At 37.9% G+C, this 14253-nt stretch overlaps 4 protein-coding genes across 5 annotated transcripts; 2 read left to right on the forward strand and 2 right to left on the reverse strand.

The window, feature by feature from the left end:
• Positions 1 to 1303: 1303 nt before the first annotated feature.
• Positions 1304 to 5260, forward strand: LOC17877517 (BTB/POZ domain-containing protein NPY1). Its single transcript, XM_006283358.2, has 4 exons — positions 1304 to 2298; positions 3211 to 3280; positions 3386 to 4504; positions 4598 to 5260. The coding sequence occupies exons 1-4, from the start codon at positions 2237 to 2239 to the stop codon at positions 5060 to 5062; spliced, it is 1716 nt and encodes a 571-aa protein (XP_006283420.1). The 5' UTR covers positions 1304 to 2236; the 3' UTR covers positions 5063 to 5260.
• A 219-nt stretch (positions 5261 to 5479) lies between these two features.
• LOC17878396 (3-hydroxyisobutyryl-CoA hydrolase-like protein 2, mitochondrial) lies at positions 5480 to 8878 on the forward strand. The gene is made up of 14 exons (XM_006282550.2): positions 5480 to 5723; positions 5943 to 6023; positions 6127 to 6195; positions 6328 to 6391; positions 6541 to 6620; positions 6833 to 6916; positions 7200 to 7284; positions 7439 to 7524; positions 7605 to 7726; positions 7808 to 7868; positions 7980 to 8078; positions 8158 to 8259; positions 8332 to 8373; positions 8488 to 8878. The coding sequence occupies exons 1-14, from the start codon at positions 5598 to 5600 to the stop codon at positions 8614 to 8616; spliced, it is 1230 nt and encodes a 409-aa protein (XP_006282612.2). The 5' UTR covers positions 5480 to 5597; the 3' UTR covers positions 8617 to 8878.
• An 88-nt stretch (positions 8879 to 8966) lies between these two features.
• LOC17878523 (protein POLAR LOCALIZATION DURING ASYMMETRIC DIVISION AND REDISTRIBUTION) lies at positions 8967 to 10589 on the reverse strand. 2 transcript variants are annotated; one of them, XM_006285265.2, is made up of 3 exons: positions 10098 to 10589; positions 9477 to 9910; positions 8967 to 9367 (listed from the first exon to the last, which is right to left on the reverse strand). In XM_006285265.2, the coding sequence occupies exons 1-3, from the start codon at positions 10318 to 10320 to the stop codon at positions 9035 to 9037; spliced, it is 990 nt and encodes a 329-aa protein (XP_006285327.1). In that variant the 5' UTR covers positions 10321 to 10589; the 3' UTR covers positions 8967 to 9034. The 2 variants fall into 2 exon arrangements, with proteins under 2 accessions (XP_006285327.1, XP_023633968.1); XM_023778200.1 differs by having other exon boundaries at positions 9555 to 9910; positions 10098 to 10588.
• Positions 10590 to 10845: 256 nt separating this feature from the next.
• On the reverse strand, positions 10846 to 12735 carry LOC17879262 (WRKY transcription factor 18). Its single transcript, XM_006284133.2, has 5 exons — positions 12549 to 12735; positions 12383 to 12445; positions 11695 to 12072; positions 11458 to 11574; positions 10846 to 11363 (listed from the first exon to the last, which is right to left on the reverse strand). Exons 1-5 carry the CDS (start codon positions 12603 to 12605, stop codon positions 11070 to 11072), a joined length of 909 nt encoding a protein of 302 aa, XP_006284195.1. The 5' UTR covers positions 12606 to 12735; the 3' UTR covers positions 10846 to 11069.
• Between the last annotated feature and the right edge of the window lie 1518 nt (positions 12736 to 14253).

A 14253-nucleotide genomic window follows, 5' to 3' on the forward strand; every position in this document is an offset into this window, starting at 1 on the left:
GGATCAAGCACATCCGTTGAGCAGCCCAATGGTTGTAAGGCCAGTTGATGTGGATAAAGACCCATTCGCCCCTAAGAAAGAGAATGAGAAAATCCTTGGTCCAGAAGTACCATACTTAAGTGCTATTGGAGCATTGATGTATCTTGCTTGTCATACAAGACCTGATATATCTTTTGCAGTAAATTTACTGGCAAGGTTTAGCTCATGCCCAACTCGAAGGCACTGGAATGGGATTAAACATATACTTCGTTACCTCAATGGAACGAAAGACATGGGTTTATTCTTTTCTAACCAAGCCAAAGGAGATTTGATTGGTTTTGCAGATGCAGGATACTTATCTGATCCTCATAATGGTCGATCACAAACAGGATATATATTCTCATGTGGTGGTACTGCCATCGCTTGGCGATCTATGAAGCAAACCATTGCAGCCACTTCTTCTAACCATGCAGAGATTCTAGCTATCCATGAAGCCAGTCGCGAATGTGTATGGTTGCGGTCCGTCGTTCAGCATATAAAGAAAGATTGTGGTATATCTGAGGGAAAAGAAACTCCAACAATTATGTATGAAGACAATGCTGCATGCATCGCACAACTAAAAGAAGGATACATTAAAGGTGATAGAACAAAGCATATCCTCCCAAAGTTCTTCTTCACACATGAGCTTCAGAAGAATGGGGATGTTAATGTTCTAAAGATTCGTTCAAGCGATAATCTGGCTGATTTATTCACCAAGGCTCTTCCAACTGCAACTTTCAAGAAATTAGTTCGTCTTCTTGGATTACGTCGTCTCAAGGATCTTGACGGATGCACTCATCAGGGGGAGTAAATGCGCGCTGCACTCTTTTTCCCTTAACCATGGTTTTTCCCACTGGGTTTTCCTGGTAAGGTTTTTAATGAGGCAGCATGTTTTGCGCATTTACAACTATTCGATTCTAATGGACATCCAAGAGGGAGTGTTATGAATGATTTAGTGGATGCCCATTATAGGCCCATTAGTCTATTCACCATATTTGTATCCCTATATATACTTTCTGGTTATCAATAGAATGAACATAGATTTTACCCCTTCAATCTCTTTCTTAACAGTATACACATAAACACGCATTAAACTTAAAAGACGTAAAGAATAAAGGAAGTGATTACAAAATTAAAATAAAGAAAGAGATAAAACAGTTGTTAATTAGTAGTAACATTCAAACAACTTAGCTGGCTAATTTAGAATATTTGCAAGCTAGATTCCCACTCTCTTTTTTCTCTCTTGTTCCCCCTCTTTCAATTTTTCACTTTTCCTTCCTTAGAATAAATATGAAAAAATATTTTGGTTGGAGTAGGATTATAGGAGAGACAACTTCGTCAGACCGAAAATAAATCATCATTATTCCTCTCATCCCTTCCCGAGCAAAGCTTAAAAGAGTTCCTACAGTAGTACTATACAATTCATAAAAAAATATGTATAAAAATTAATACACTTTCATTGAGATTTGAGCCAAGCAGAGAAGAAGAAGAAGAAGAAGAGGGAAAGAGAAGATCTCCCAGCGGATCAGTCCCCGCTTTAAAAGCATTGGCGGCGACTGATTTCATCTCTCTCCTCTTCCTCCTTTACTTCTCTCTCTCTCTCCTCTCTCTCTCTCCTCTCTCTCTCTCTTCCTGTATTACTCTCTCAAAGACAAAAGCACTTCTTCCATCTCTCTCTCTCTCTTACGCCATTTGGGTTTTTGCTTTTCTTTGTTTTCTCTCTCTGTGTATGTGTGTGATTATGACGATGGGATTATCTTTCTGAGGCTTTTTCATTTTCTTGGAAAGAAAAGTTGAATTTTTTTTTAAAAGAAAGGGAAAAAGTTTGAAACTTTTTAATGGTGTTCTCTGTTCTCTGTTCGCATTGAGAGAGTCAATAAATGCTGTTAGTAAATGGTTAGTTGAGATGGGAGAAAAAGATCCCGTTGTCCGAGGGAGTTTGGTTTCTTGCAAAAGGATAGTGAGGCAAAACATGGGTTTGGTTTCTCTTGTCTCCTTTCTTACATCCCATTTCCATTAATGGTCTCTCCCTCTTCCAACACCACCTCAACATTAAGCAACAATCTTTTCTGCCTTTTCTTCTTCTTTTCCTTCTGTGGTTCTCCTTTTATGTGATCGGTTCGAAACGGATAGATAGATAGAGAGAGTATACAACTCAAACCTGCTTCAGAGACAAACTAAAAGGTGTGTTCTTTTTTGGTTATCAAGACGAAGAAAGATGAAGTTCATGAAGTTAGGGTCTAAGCCTGATACATTTGAATCCGATGGCAAATTCGTCAAGTAAGCACATTTTTAATGACTTTTTTATCTTTGTTTTTTATTCTCTTATCTTTTTTTTCATGGGTCAAATAGAACTTCTACTGTTTTTTGTTCTCTGTGTTTTTGTTCTGTTCTGGTTTCTATTCATTTATTTTCTCCACATGTTTTGCCTCTGTCTGGTTCTTGTTGGGGTTTCTAGAAGCATGTGTCCCCTCTTTAGTCCAAACTCTCTTGGTATCTATCCTTTTGAACAGAAAACTGTTATAGAAGGGAACTCAGTGATGTCTCTTAGAAATTCTCATTTGCTCAATGCGAATAGAGAGATAGCTAACTTAGTCAAGAAGTGCTTAACCTCTGCTGCTTAGTGTTTACCAGTTAGAATTTATCTGGTTTTGATTTTAGAAATATAAAACTAGGATAAGTTTTTCATCATCATCACCATTATTGTGATTGGTTTCACTCATCATTTTTTTTTTTGCGGGAAATACCACAAAGAAAAAGGCTAGAGAAGTAACAGTAAATGGGGTATATGAGTTTCAGGAGTGGTCCATCCATTAGATGATCTGTCTTTGTTTATGTGTTGTTGTTTTGTGGTCCTGATTTGTAAGATCAAAGAGTGGAAAGCAAAAGGGAATGATGATTATGAGTCTTCTTCTAATTTAGAAAGTGAAGAATCTCTCTTTACTTTTGTTACTTGTGCTTTGTTTCTGTAAATATATAAGACATCTCTTCCAAGTTATGACATCTGGATATTCTAAACTAGGCTAAGAATCTTGTTTCTTTGTTAAAAGTAATGATTATCTAGGTATTTGAGACTTAACATCTAAAATGTTCAAGAAAGGAGTTTTAACTACTTAATCTGTAGAGTTCTTATTTAAGATGATTGTGCTCTTGGTCTCAATGTTTATCTGACCATTAATATCTTCCCCACAGGTATGCTGTTTCGGATCTAGACAGCGATGTTACTATTCATGTTGGCGATGTCACATTTCACCTCCACAAGGTACAGTTTTGTAATGCTAACACCAGAAGTTGTTACTGATGGATTCTTAAGTGGTACAATTGTAATGCAAGATGTATTTCTTATGCTGTAATGTTACATTTTCAGTTCCCGCTGCTATCGAAGAGCAATCGGATGCAGAGACTGGTTATTGAGGCAAGTGAAGAAGAAACCAATGTGATCACTATACTAGACATGCCTGGAGGACACAAAGCGTTTGAGATCTGTGCAAAGTTTTGCTATGGCATGACAGTTACGCTCAATGCTTACAACATAACCGCTGTGCGATGTGCAGCTGAGTATCTTGAAATGACTGAAGATGCTGATCGCGGTAATCTCATATACAAGATTGAGGTTTTCCTTAATTCTGGCATATTCAGAAGCTGGAAAGACTCAATCATTGTGCTTCAGACAACTAGATCTCTCCTTCCTTGGTCTGAAGATCTGAAGCTTGTATGTAGATGCATGGATTCTGTTTCAGCTAAGATATTGGTGAATCCTGAGACGATCACTTGGTCTTATACACACAACAGGAAGTTATCTGGACCTGATAAGATAGTCGAGTATCATCGGGAGAAGAGAGAAGAGAATGTGATTCCAAAAGATTGGTGGGTCGAAGATGTATGTGAGCTTGATATTGATATGTTTGAGCGGGTGATGAGCGTTGTGAAATCGAGTGGAAGGATGAACAATGGTGTAATTGCTGAAGCACTTAGATACTATGTTGCAAGGTGGTTACCAGAATCTATGGAGTCTTTAACAGCAGAAGCTTCTTCAAACAAACATCTTGTTGAGACTGTTGTTTTCTTGTTGCCAAGAGTAAACAGAGCGATGAGCTACTCTTCTTGCAGCTTCTTGCTGAAACTCCTTAAAGTTTCTATTTTGGTTGGAGCTGATGGGACTGTGCAAGAAGACTTGGTTGAAAACGTGAGCTTGAAGCTGCATGAGGCCTCGGTTAAGGATTTGCTGATCCACGAAGTAGAATTAGTCCATCGGATTGTTGATCAGTTCATGGCTGATGAGAAACGTGTGTCTGAAGATGATCGGTACAAGGAGTTTGTTTTAGGAAACGGGATTTTGTTGAGCGTAGGAAGATTGATTGACGCTTATCTCGCACATTGCTCTGATCTTACGCTCTCTAGCTTCGTCGAGTTATCTGAGCTAATACCCGAATCAGCTAGGCCGATTCACGATGGTCTCTACAAAGCCATTGACACTTTCATGAAGGTATGTATATAAGAACATTTTCAGACGTTCTTGTTTCTGGAAAGAATGTAACTTTCCGGACAATTTAATAATCTGTGAAGTTGGTTTTTGTAGGAACATCCGGAACTAACGAAATCCGAAAAGAAGAGACTTTGCGGGCTAATGGACGTGAGGAAACTGACGAACGAGGCATCAACTCACGCTGCACAGAACGAGCGACTTCCATTGCGAGTGGTGGTACAAGTTCTTTACTTTGAGCAGCTCCGAGCAAATCATAGCCCAGTCGCGTCTGTTGCAGCTTCGTCGCAATCGCCGGTTGAGAAGACAGAAGAGAACAAAGGACAAAAAGTGGCAAAGAAGGTGGAGCTGAGCAAGAAAAGCAGAGGAAGCAAGAGCACGAGGAGTGGTGGTGGCGCACAGCTGATGCCATCGAGGTCAAGGAGGATCTTTGAGAAGATATGGCCGGGAAAAGGAGAGAGTAGCAACAAGAGCTCTGAGGTTTCGTCTGGAAGCTCGCAAAGTCCACCGGCAAAGTCGTCAAGCTCGTCTTCCCGCCGCCGCAGACATTCCATATCGTGAAAAAGCAGTGGGGAGAATCAAAATTTGTAAAGTGAAGCTATTAATGGCTGTAACGTATTTATAAGTGGTTTTAGGGTTTGTGGTAGTTTATATTAAAACTGATGAAGTTGTGTTCTGTGTTTCTTTAGTCGTAAAGATTTGTTAACAGTATTATTTGGTAGTTGAGAACATCGTAATGTTTTATTAATCCTTGCAACATCATCAACTAAACATTCGTTATGTACTTATGTTTCGGATGCGGAAGTGGATAGTGTTTCGATATGATTTTATTCTTGAACATTGTTAACATTCTTCTATTTGCTTTCTATAATCCAAAAACAGATCTAAGTTATGAAGTGGGACATTGAGGTGTGATATATTGGGCCTTATGGGCTCAATCTAGGGCCAATAAGTGATCTTACGTTCATTTCCATTGTCGAGTAATCTGATCTGACGGCTAGGAATCGCCGCCGGCCATAAGTTGAGAGCCAAAACCCAAAACCCTCGGAACACAGAGACGTCTTCTCGACGGAGCGACACAGAGAGAGTGAGAGAGATGCAAACAGTGAAAGCTTTGAGGAGAGTGACTGAACCCTTACAATGGGTTCGGTCCGTTTATTATGGAAGAAACTTTTCTGCTCTCCCAAACTATTCCGCATCAGATGCCGATATTGAAGACCAGGTTATTTTTGTTATCTTCTTCTTCTTAGTTTTGGATCTTCCCTAAATGTGCTTGATTTCATAGTCTGTTTGTGTAACTCTTGAACATTTTATCTTATTTGATCGTAAATGGGGAATCTCATCATTTGATTTTCCGCAAGTGTAAATGAAATCTACTTCCTTTTTAAAAAAAAATTTCAATTTGAGAGATATCTAAGTGTGGATGTTGCTGTAATTGAAGGTACTGGTGGAAGGAAAAGCTAAATCAAGAGCTGCCATTCTCAATAGCCCCTCTTCTCTCAATGCTCTTTCTGCCCCTATGGTATTGTCTTTAGCATTGTATTCTTCTTGGATTTTCAAGTCTGGTTTCCTGAGCTCATTTTGGATTTTTTAGTTTTGCATCAATGTTTGTTCGTCCTTTTTAGGTAAGTCGGTTAACTAGGCTATACGAATCATGGGAAGAGAACCCAGCTATTTCCTTTGTTTTGATGAAGGTATGATACTTTCTCTAGTTTCAGTTATGAGATTCGTTGCAAATGCTCAATAGATCATGTGTTCTTTTGGTACATGGTTATACAACATTCTCTCATGTGTTCTTTTGGGATTCGTTGATTATTTCCCTGAAGGGTAGCGGCAAAACGTTCTGTTCTGGTGCAGATGTCTTGCCTCTTTATCACTCGGTCAATGAAGGTCCATATCTTCTAGTTTTTTTCATTGTTAGATACCTGGAAAGTTTTTTTTGAGGTTCAGGGCTAGCTATTCCATATCCCTTTCACCAGCTTAATCTGGTGAAGTTACTGAGAAGAATTGCTAATAGATTGCCACTTTTTTTTGGACAGGGAATACTGAAGAATGTAATCTTTTTCTCGAGAACTTGTACAAGTTTGTATACCTCCAAGGAACATATTTGAAACCAAATGTGAGATTCGTAGACTTTCTGTAGATGATATGTGTTAATACTAAATGGGATTGGTTTGAATGACCACAAGTGATTAGAAAGAGCTAGAACCAGCTTTATTTGCTCCACTCAACAATATATGAAGTTGATTTTGGGAGATAAGATGCAACGGTTTTACTATTTGATTTTTTCTTTTTCTGCTCTTATACCTAAAGAGTTTTATCTTACTGCAGATAGCTATAATGGATGGTGTAACTATGGGTTGTGGTGGTGGAATTTCAATTCCAGGGATGTTTCGCGTGGCTACAGATAAAACTGTATGTGGCTCGATTTATTATTACAAATCATTGGTTTTTAGTGTGGGTGGACGCTGTAATAAAAGAAATAGATTCTATTGGCTGGTTTACAAGGTCCTACAGTCACTCAAGAAAATAAGTTAAATCTATCAGCTGGTGTTCACACCATTATCTGTGTATATTAAATATGCTGTTGTCTTAGTCAGTTATCAGTAGCACCTTTCTCTTTGTGTAAACGGTCCCTTCTCGCGAAACTTTGAAACTTTTGGTGCTAAAGGTGTTCTGAAGAACTGTGCGTATGCAGGTGTTGGCCCATCCAGAGGTCCAAATTGGTTTTCATCCTGATGCAGGAGCTTCCTATTACCTTTCACGACTTCCTGGTTATTTAGGTGAACGTTACCTTTGGCTGATGTCTTCACTAGATCATATTCTATGCATATCTAAGTAGTAAAATGATGGTCAAATTCTAGATCAGAATCTGACTGGCATACAAATGTTTAAATGCAACGTTTTGGTTTTCTGAAGCGGTGTTTTCTTGTTCAGGGGAATACTTGGCTCTAACAGGGCAGAAACTTAATGGTGTCGATATGATAGCATGTGGTCTTGCCACCCACTATTGCTTAAATGCGGTTTGATGCAATTTTCGTACCTTGTCTCATGTTTTGATTATTCCTCTTAAATGCGTTCCTTATGTTAGTTGTTGTGGCAGAGACTTCCGTTGATCGAAGAGAGGATTGGTAAACTGTTGAGCGATGATCCTACCGTCATTGAGGATTCTCTTGCTCAATATGGTGATCTTGTTTACCCTGACAATAGCAGTGTACTGCACAAGTAAATCTCTTACCTAGTCTCTGTGTCTTCAAATCTCTTTGAATGTCCCACCATCGTGTAACCAGAAAGTTATTTTGTCAGGATTGAGATGATTGATAGATATTTTGGGCTTGATACAGTTGAAGAAATCATTGAGGCTATGGTAAGAGATAATTTTCTAGTGTATGCATGACATGATTTAATTGAGCACTCTTCATTGGCCTGGCTTGAGAGTTTGTCAAGTTCTAAACTTTTTTGTTTACCCATGGCTCAGGAAAATGAGGCTGCTAGTTCTTGCAATGAATGGTGCAAGAAAACTCTCAGACAAATCAAAGACGCTTCACCTTTGAGCTTAAAGATTACTTTGCAATCTGTGAGTCCTTTAAGTTTCTTCTTCCCTTTCTCCAAAAGCATCTCATTTTTCTGATACTTAAGATTTCTTCTATTCTTAGGTACGAGAAGGTAGATTCCAAACTCTTGATCAGTGTCTCACACGCGAATACCGTATATCTCGTTGTGGAGTTGCAAAGACAGTCTCTGGCGACTTTTGTGAGGTAAAATCCATCACCGGCCCCTCAATTAAAGCATTATTATATGCATATACTGAATTTTTTTGCTGTTGCTAGGGAATTCGAGCCCGTTTGGTGGACAAAGACTTTGCTCCAAAGGTGCGTACAAAAGATTAGCCTTAAAACTAGACGTTTGGAACTCCTTTTGCTTATGTTCATGTTCCAGGTTTTACTTTATGAGAACTTTTTCTTTTTTTCCAATTTTTTTTGCAGTGGGATCCTCCACGCCTGGAAGACGTTAGCAAAGACATGGTGGATTGCTACTTCTCGCCTGTTACAGAGATTGATGGTTTAGATTCTGAGCTGAAGCTTCCAACAGCCCAACGAGAGCCGTTCTTCTGAGGAATCTACTGATACTCCTTACCTGCAATAAAGGATTCCACCGGTCTATGCTTAAATGAGATCCATGCAGTGACCTTTTGCTGTCAAACTCTGTTTATACCCTTGGGTGCAATTTATCTTCTTAATTAGGAGTGTCAAGTTTCTATAACTGTCCTGTGATAATTTGTTTGTTCATCTTCTGTGAGAAGATTCCATTATAATGTTGAAGGCCATAGTGTAGAATTATAAAATAAGCTTGATTGAATACAGAAAGAGTGCAATTCCTACCCTGAGTAGTGATATTTAGGTAGCATACATGCACCAAAACAGGGACAGTGGCAACTTGTTTAACTACAAGCGAACTTCACATAATCGTTTAAGAACACTTCAGACAAACGCTATAACAGAAATTCTAGACACTAAACACTTAAAGGATTCATCATCTAGAAAAACTGGTGCGGTGTTTAGAGCATGCTTTATAAGATCTTGGAACAGATCGTTCTGAACATGTGGAAGAGTCTGGGTTGCACCATTCTAGTCCAGATCGAGAAGACTCAGGAACACGCTGAGCAAGCAGGCGGGCTGCATCTTTCCACCATGAAATCTCTGTTTCTTTCTCTTGAAGTCTACGTTCAACACGACTCAGAGCAGTCTCAAGCTTCAGTAACTCTTCTTGTTGCCTTGTCTCCAGTAGTTCATGCAGTTTTTTCTCTAGTTCAAATGGACACACTCCATATCGTTCATCGGTAACCACCATCCCTACCTCATTGCCCTACAAGACCAAAAGAACTACAAGTCTTAGAAATAAAGAACCTGTTTCATAGTTGCTTAAAAGGTTCAAAGGAAATGTAAGAAGACAAAAGAGGTTTTTTTTGGGATACTTTAAGTTTGCCTTCTCTCAGAATCTGATACTTTGTGTGTCTATTCTCTGCTTTTTCATCCAGAGGCAACCTACCTACCTCAGCCTGAAGTTTTGAGTTGCGGTCTGGTCCTCGATAGTGATCCTCGGGTTTTGAGACCTCGAATTCTGTGTACTCCTCTTGAAGAACGCTCGTCGATGACTCTTGGAAAATGGATGACGCAAGATTCGAGAATTCTTGAGGAGACAACTGGTAGCCGCTTGTTTCATTCGAAGACATAGGTGGATTTGCCTGTAGTTCTTTCTTCTGTAGTTCTTCTTTTGCATTTAGAAGAAACATCTCCATCTCCATTCGCAGGTTTGTCATCTTGTCAAGCTCAGTTTTGCTTGCAACAACAAGATAGAGTAAAAAGGAACCAATTCCCATTTCTAAAGGTGCTTCTCTGCTCTGTGATTCTGCAAAAAGCAAAATCAAGTATAAGTGTATAAACATAACCCACCAAAGACAATCCCTAAGAAATCCAACCCCTTCAATGCAATGTCAAATTCTAAAGTCAATCCTACAGTTGAATACTCTTGCTCATTAGTATTATAATTCCAGAGAAGTAAAAGCGTAGGAAGAAGAAAAATACAAACTTCTCACCAAATCTATTAGTCTCCTGCGTATTTTGGTTCAGGCGTTTCGTCGAACATCTTATGGGCGGTAATTCGTATCCTCTGGTTTCATCTTCTTCTCCTATCTCTCTCTTCCCCTTGGAACTTCTCAACCCAGAAAGCCACCTGCCCACGACCTTCCGAGGCGTATAACACTCCACGACAGTGCACCCATCCCCCCTCCTCCGCCGCGAGTGACCATTGGCTTCCATTGAAAAGCCAAGAGAAAACAGAAACGAGTGCTCATGGATTTGTGGGTCTGGAACAAGAGACGAGATTTAAAAGGTAGGAGGGACCGAGATCGGGTTGACATTGATAATGGTGGGACGGAGTCGTAACAGAGAGCGATGAACAGATGGGGAGAGGAAATAAATGAGAATCACGAGAGTTGCAGAGTCATGTGTGGAGGGAAACTTGATTTTGTCCTCATTTTTGAATTTTTTCGTTTGTAGAAATCTTCTTCTTCAATCATTGCTTCTTTTTTCTCAATCATTGTAATGCCTACCAACTTAAAAAAATCACAAATATTAAAAGGATATACTATATAGTATGACAAACTAAGTAAAGCAAAGGTTTTATAACTTTAAACAAATACAGCCTCTTAGTCTCTAGTGACTCCAAATCCCAAATAATTGAGAACAATTGTGATTGAAATTTATGGTGACCCTTCTTAAACACTATTTGCAATTATTTTGCAGTCATAAAGCATTCAATTCATATGTTTCTATGGGACAAGATTTTCATAAATTCAGACGAATCAATGTTCATCTAACTATTACCAACATTTAAATTTTCTCAAATACACTTGTGATTTCATGTACTTATAATGTTTATGTACACTAAAGACTAAAGTTTACATTTTCTTTTTTAATCTCCTGATCGAAAGATACGATTCAGAAAAAGAGGAAAAACTCATTCTTTTCCCAGGGATGATAAACAAACAAAACATTCACTGGAACTTTCATGTTCTAGATTGCTCCATCAACCTCCCAGATATTGCAGCAGCAAGGGCAGCTGTAAATTTTGAATCTTTAGTTAATGAGGACGCCATTTGTTGAACCAGAACATCTTGCATCGTATTCCTTTCGTTCTTCTCCAAAGCTAATCTATGACTACCATGGACTAGATCCAAAGTCACAGTGCTTGACCCACCCTGGCTTGTAGCATCACATTCGGAAGCGTTTGGACCCAAGTGGTTATGCGTTCCTTCGTATGTTGCTACCAGTAAAGACGGATCCTCTGCGCTGCGTTGTACCTGAACAGCAACACCACAAACCACAGCTCATTTAGACAGCTGAAACTATTACAAATGTTGCTAAAGATATCCAACTCAAAGTGTGTCAAATTACCTTCTTCTTGACTGGACAAGACGGCGCAAATGAGCATCTAAAGTAAGCTCTAGGTGAGGGGTTATCTCTTGTAACCTTTTGTCCGTATTTCCTCCATTGGTATCCATCTTTTACTGTCTGCAAAACAACACTCTCATTAAACATCCACAAACCCCCATGCCTCTAGGAAAATATTCAAAGACAAAGTTCCCTTAAAACATGTCTCTCTAATCAAAAGATTTAGACAAAATCGCTTACCAAGCTTGTGTCCGATGTATCAGTAGGCACGTAGACAGTCGAAACCTTGGCTTTGTTGAAGCTATCAGTGACTGGTCTTTTGCATGAGATAAGCTGATTTTTCTGCTCGTATTGCTGCTGTTGATCATCATTGCTGGAGCTGTTCTCAGTTTTTCCACTACTGAGTCCAATGGGAAAGCCTAAGAACTCATCCGGGTCTTGTTTTCTCTTCTTTATCGGTTGTTCGGTCTGACTGATCTCAGGGCTCTGTCGACTCTGAAGCTTCTCCAACTGATGACGTAGTGCGCAGTAGTTCTCATGGACCGTAGCTAGCATCTCATTTAGCTTCTTGTTCTCTGAGTTAACTCTATTTAGCTCCTCTCTTAACTCACTTGCGCTCTGTTCATCAACATAATAAAGATCCAATTACTAATGTTCCCCAAACAACGAATTGATTGTCAAATTATCATCATCACTGATTAATTTCGACACAATACTGTATATAAGAAATACCCAGAGTTACAAATTCAGATCCATCTTAATTGATCGGTGGGAGTTAAAAAAAAAGAATCATTAAAAGCTGAAAACTTGTTCCAACAAGTGTGACTCATCGTCATCGATCATAGTGATGAATTTACAGTAAATGAATCAAAAAGTCAAGTGTCGAAGGTAACAACACGCACACCAAGTGTTCGACGAAAGAACTAACCTCGTCTTGCTCCAACCATTTCCTTTTAAAATGAGTGGAAGCCGAAACCGAGGCCTCCTTCTTCTGAAATACGAAACGAACCCCATGAATTAGTTACCACAGAAACTGAATGGGAAACAAAAGAATAAAATGAACTTAGATTCAGACGAAATCCGGAGGGACTCACCGGAAGCATTTCAGGGAAAGGATTGGTGTTGAGATCGAGAAACGAAGAACAATCCATTAAGAGAAGAGTTTGAAGTTGTCTGAACGAAGACGAAGATACAGACCAAAAGGGGCTGGTTGGGTGCGTAGAGAGACTTAAGTCTTAATTTGCTTTCTTCGGTCACAAGTTGGTCCGAGTGAATGAGAATTTGCCCATAGAAACATGCCTTTATTTATACAGATACAGAGTTGAAACTTAATTAGGTGTTGCACAGACATTTAATTTTTTATTTAATAAAAACTAAATAATTCTTTTTTTTCTTAAAGGAGAATAATGATATCATATCACTCTAATTATCTGTATATAGTTTAATTATAGCGTGGGTAAAACAAAATTGCATAAACAAAAACCAAAGATAATCGTAGCACAAGGGCATAAATCAAAGGTTTATCATTGTGTTATAAGTTATAACAAACAAAGTTATAAAGGAATAATTATCATGATTTATACAAAGAGCTTTTAACCCAAAAAAAAAAAAAAATTATAATGAATGACGTACTTTTATTATAAATGTATTTTGTATTAAAAAGAAAAAAAAAATGGATGTGTAAGTAGTACGATAAGAAAGAAAGAGGTTTTGGATGTGTAGGAAGGAAAGTCGTTGGAAAGTGAAGAAGATAAATCTAAAATTTTTTTAAAAAAAAAAGAAAGAAAAAAAGCTGTCTTCTTATAAAGACCAGAAGACATTAAACAAGAGGACATAAAAAGCTGTCTATTTTAATAAATCACACACAAGTGATTGGCTAAAGAAAAGCTGTGTAAAACATTCTGAACTGAGTTAAACCCTTTTTACTTATGCGTTTATTTTTTGTTTTTACTGTCGTAATCATCTCTATAGTGTACTTTTGTTTTACGTATTTTTCAAAAAGGTATTACGTACTATATAAAAGGAGCTACATTTCTCTTTCTATTTTTTTGTTTTTTCTTTGGAACCGACGGTTTTGTTTTGTAGTAACATCTTTTAATAATAACCATTTAGTTATGATAATTTCTCTAATAAAAAGAGGGACATCTTTTCGTTTATTTTTTGCTTTATTAATTATTAGTGACAGTTTATTAGTGTACCTTTGACAAAACAACCCGAAAATTATTAGAAAAGCTGAAATACCGTCCAAAGCCTTGAAACTTTCAACAAGCTTTGATCCAAAAAAAACAAACTACAAAAATAAACGATAGAATTTGTTACAAAGAAAAAAAAAATTAAAAAAAAAAAGAGAGAATTTGATAGGAAAAAAATTAATTCAATAATTTCGGCGGAAGTGTCCCCATGCTCGAAGAAAAGAATTGGTACGTCATACTTATAAAATAATAATGATTCAAAATAAAAAAATATGGTAGGAGGAGGAGGATCCGTGTTTCTTTAGTATCCTTTTGATTATTTTTATTTTATTTTGTCGAGATTCATAATGACCATACAAACAGTTAGGAACTTTCCCTTGACTTGCTTGACCCTATATGACTACTCTCTCATTGTTCCTTTTTTTTTTGAGGTCGGCAATTATTTTATTTTTTTCTATCGCTTATCAAAAATATACACTAAAGCTTCAACAACTATATAAAAATGCACTAGGATCATCGATCAGTACTGCTCATTGCGATTAAGTTGTCCTTTCTAGTTTGTTCATAATCATATTTGATCAAAAAATGATTCATATCTTTTTAGTAC

This window comes from Capsella rubella, unplaced genomic scaffold (assembly GCF_000375325.1).
Source record: "Capsella rubella cultivar Monte Gargano unplaced genomic scaffold, Caprub1_0 scaffold_7, whole genome shotgun sequence".
NCBI classification, from domain to species: Eukaryota; Viridiplantae; Streptophyta; class Magnoliopsida; order Brassicales; family Brassicaceae; genus Capsella; species Capsella rubella.

Excerpts from the sequence above, each read along its gene's own strand:
- LOC17878523 (XM_006285265.2), bottom strand. The coding sequence starts at position 10,320 with ATGGAAGCCAATGGTCACTCGCGGCGGAGGAGGGGGGATGGGTGCACT. Across the intron at positions 9,911-10,097 it reads GCAGGAGACTAATAGATTTG|AATCACAGAGCAGAGAAGCA; the intron begins GTGAGAAGTTTG and ends TGCTTTTTGCAG. Across the intron at positions 9,368-9,476 it reads TGAGAGAAGGCAAACTTAAA|GGCAATGAGGTAGGGATGGT; the intron begins GTATCCCAAAAA and ends TTGGTCTTGTAG.
- LOC17879262 (XM_006284133.2), bottom strand. The coding sequence starts at position 12,605 with ATGGATTGTTCTTCGTTTCTCGATCTCAACACCAATCCTTTCCCTGAA. Across the intron at positions 12,446-12,548 it reads CTTTCCCTGAAATGCTTCCG|AAGAAGGAGGCCTCGGTTTC; the intron begins GTGAGTCCCTCC and ends TTCGTATTTCAG. Across the intron at positions 11,575-11,694 it reads ATACATCGGACACAAGCTTG|ACAGTAAAAGATGGATACCA; the intron begins GTAAGCGATTTT and ends GTTGTTTTGCAG.
- LOC17878396 (XM_006282550.2), top strand. The coding sequence starts at position 5,598 with ATGCAAACAGTGAAAGCTTTGAGGAGAGTGACTGAACCCTTACAATGG. Across the intron at positions 5,724-5,942 it reads ATGCCGATATTGAAGACCAG|GTACTGGTGGAAGGAAAAGC; the intron begins GTTATTTTTGTT and ends CTGTAATTGAAG. Across the intron at positions 7,727-7,807 it reads AATAGCAGTGTACTGCACAA|GATTGAGATGATTGATAGAT; the intron begins GTAAATCTCTTA and ends TTATTTTGTCAG.
- LOC17877517 (XM_006283358.2), top strand. The coding sequence starts at position 2,237 with ATGAAGTTCATGAAGTTAGGGTCTAAGCCTGATACATTTGAATCCGAT. Across the intron at positions 3,281-3,385 it reads TCACATTTCACCTCCACAAG|TTCCCGCTGCTATCGAAGAG; the intron begins GTACAGTTTTGT and ends TTACATTTTCAG. Across the intron at positions 4,505-4,597 it reads CCATTGACACTTTCATGAAG|GAACATCCGGAACTAACGAA; the intron begins GTATGTATATAA and ends TGGTTTTTGTAG.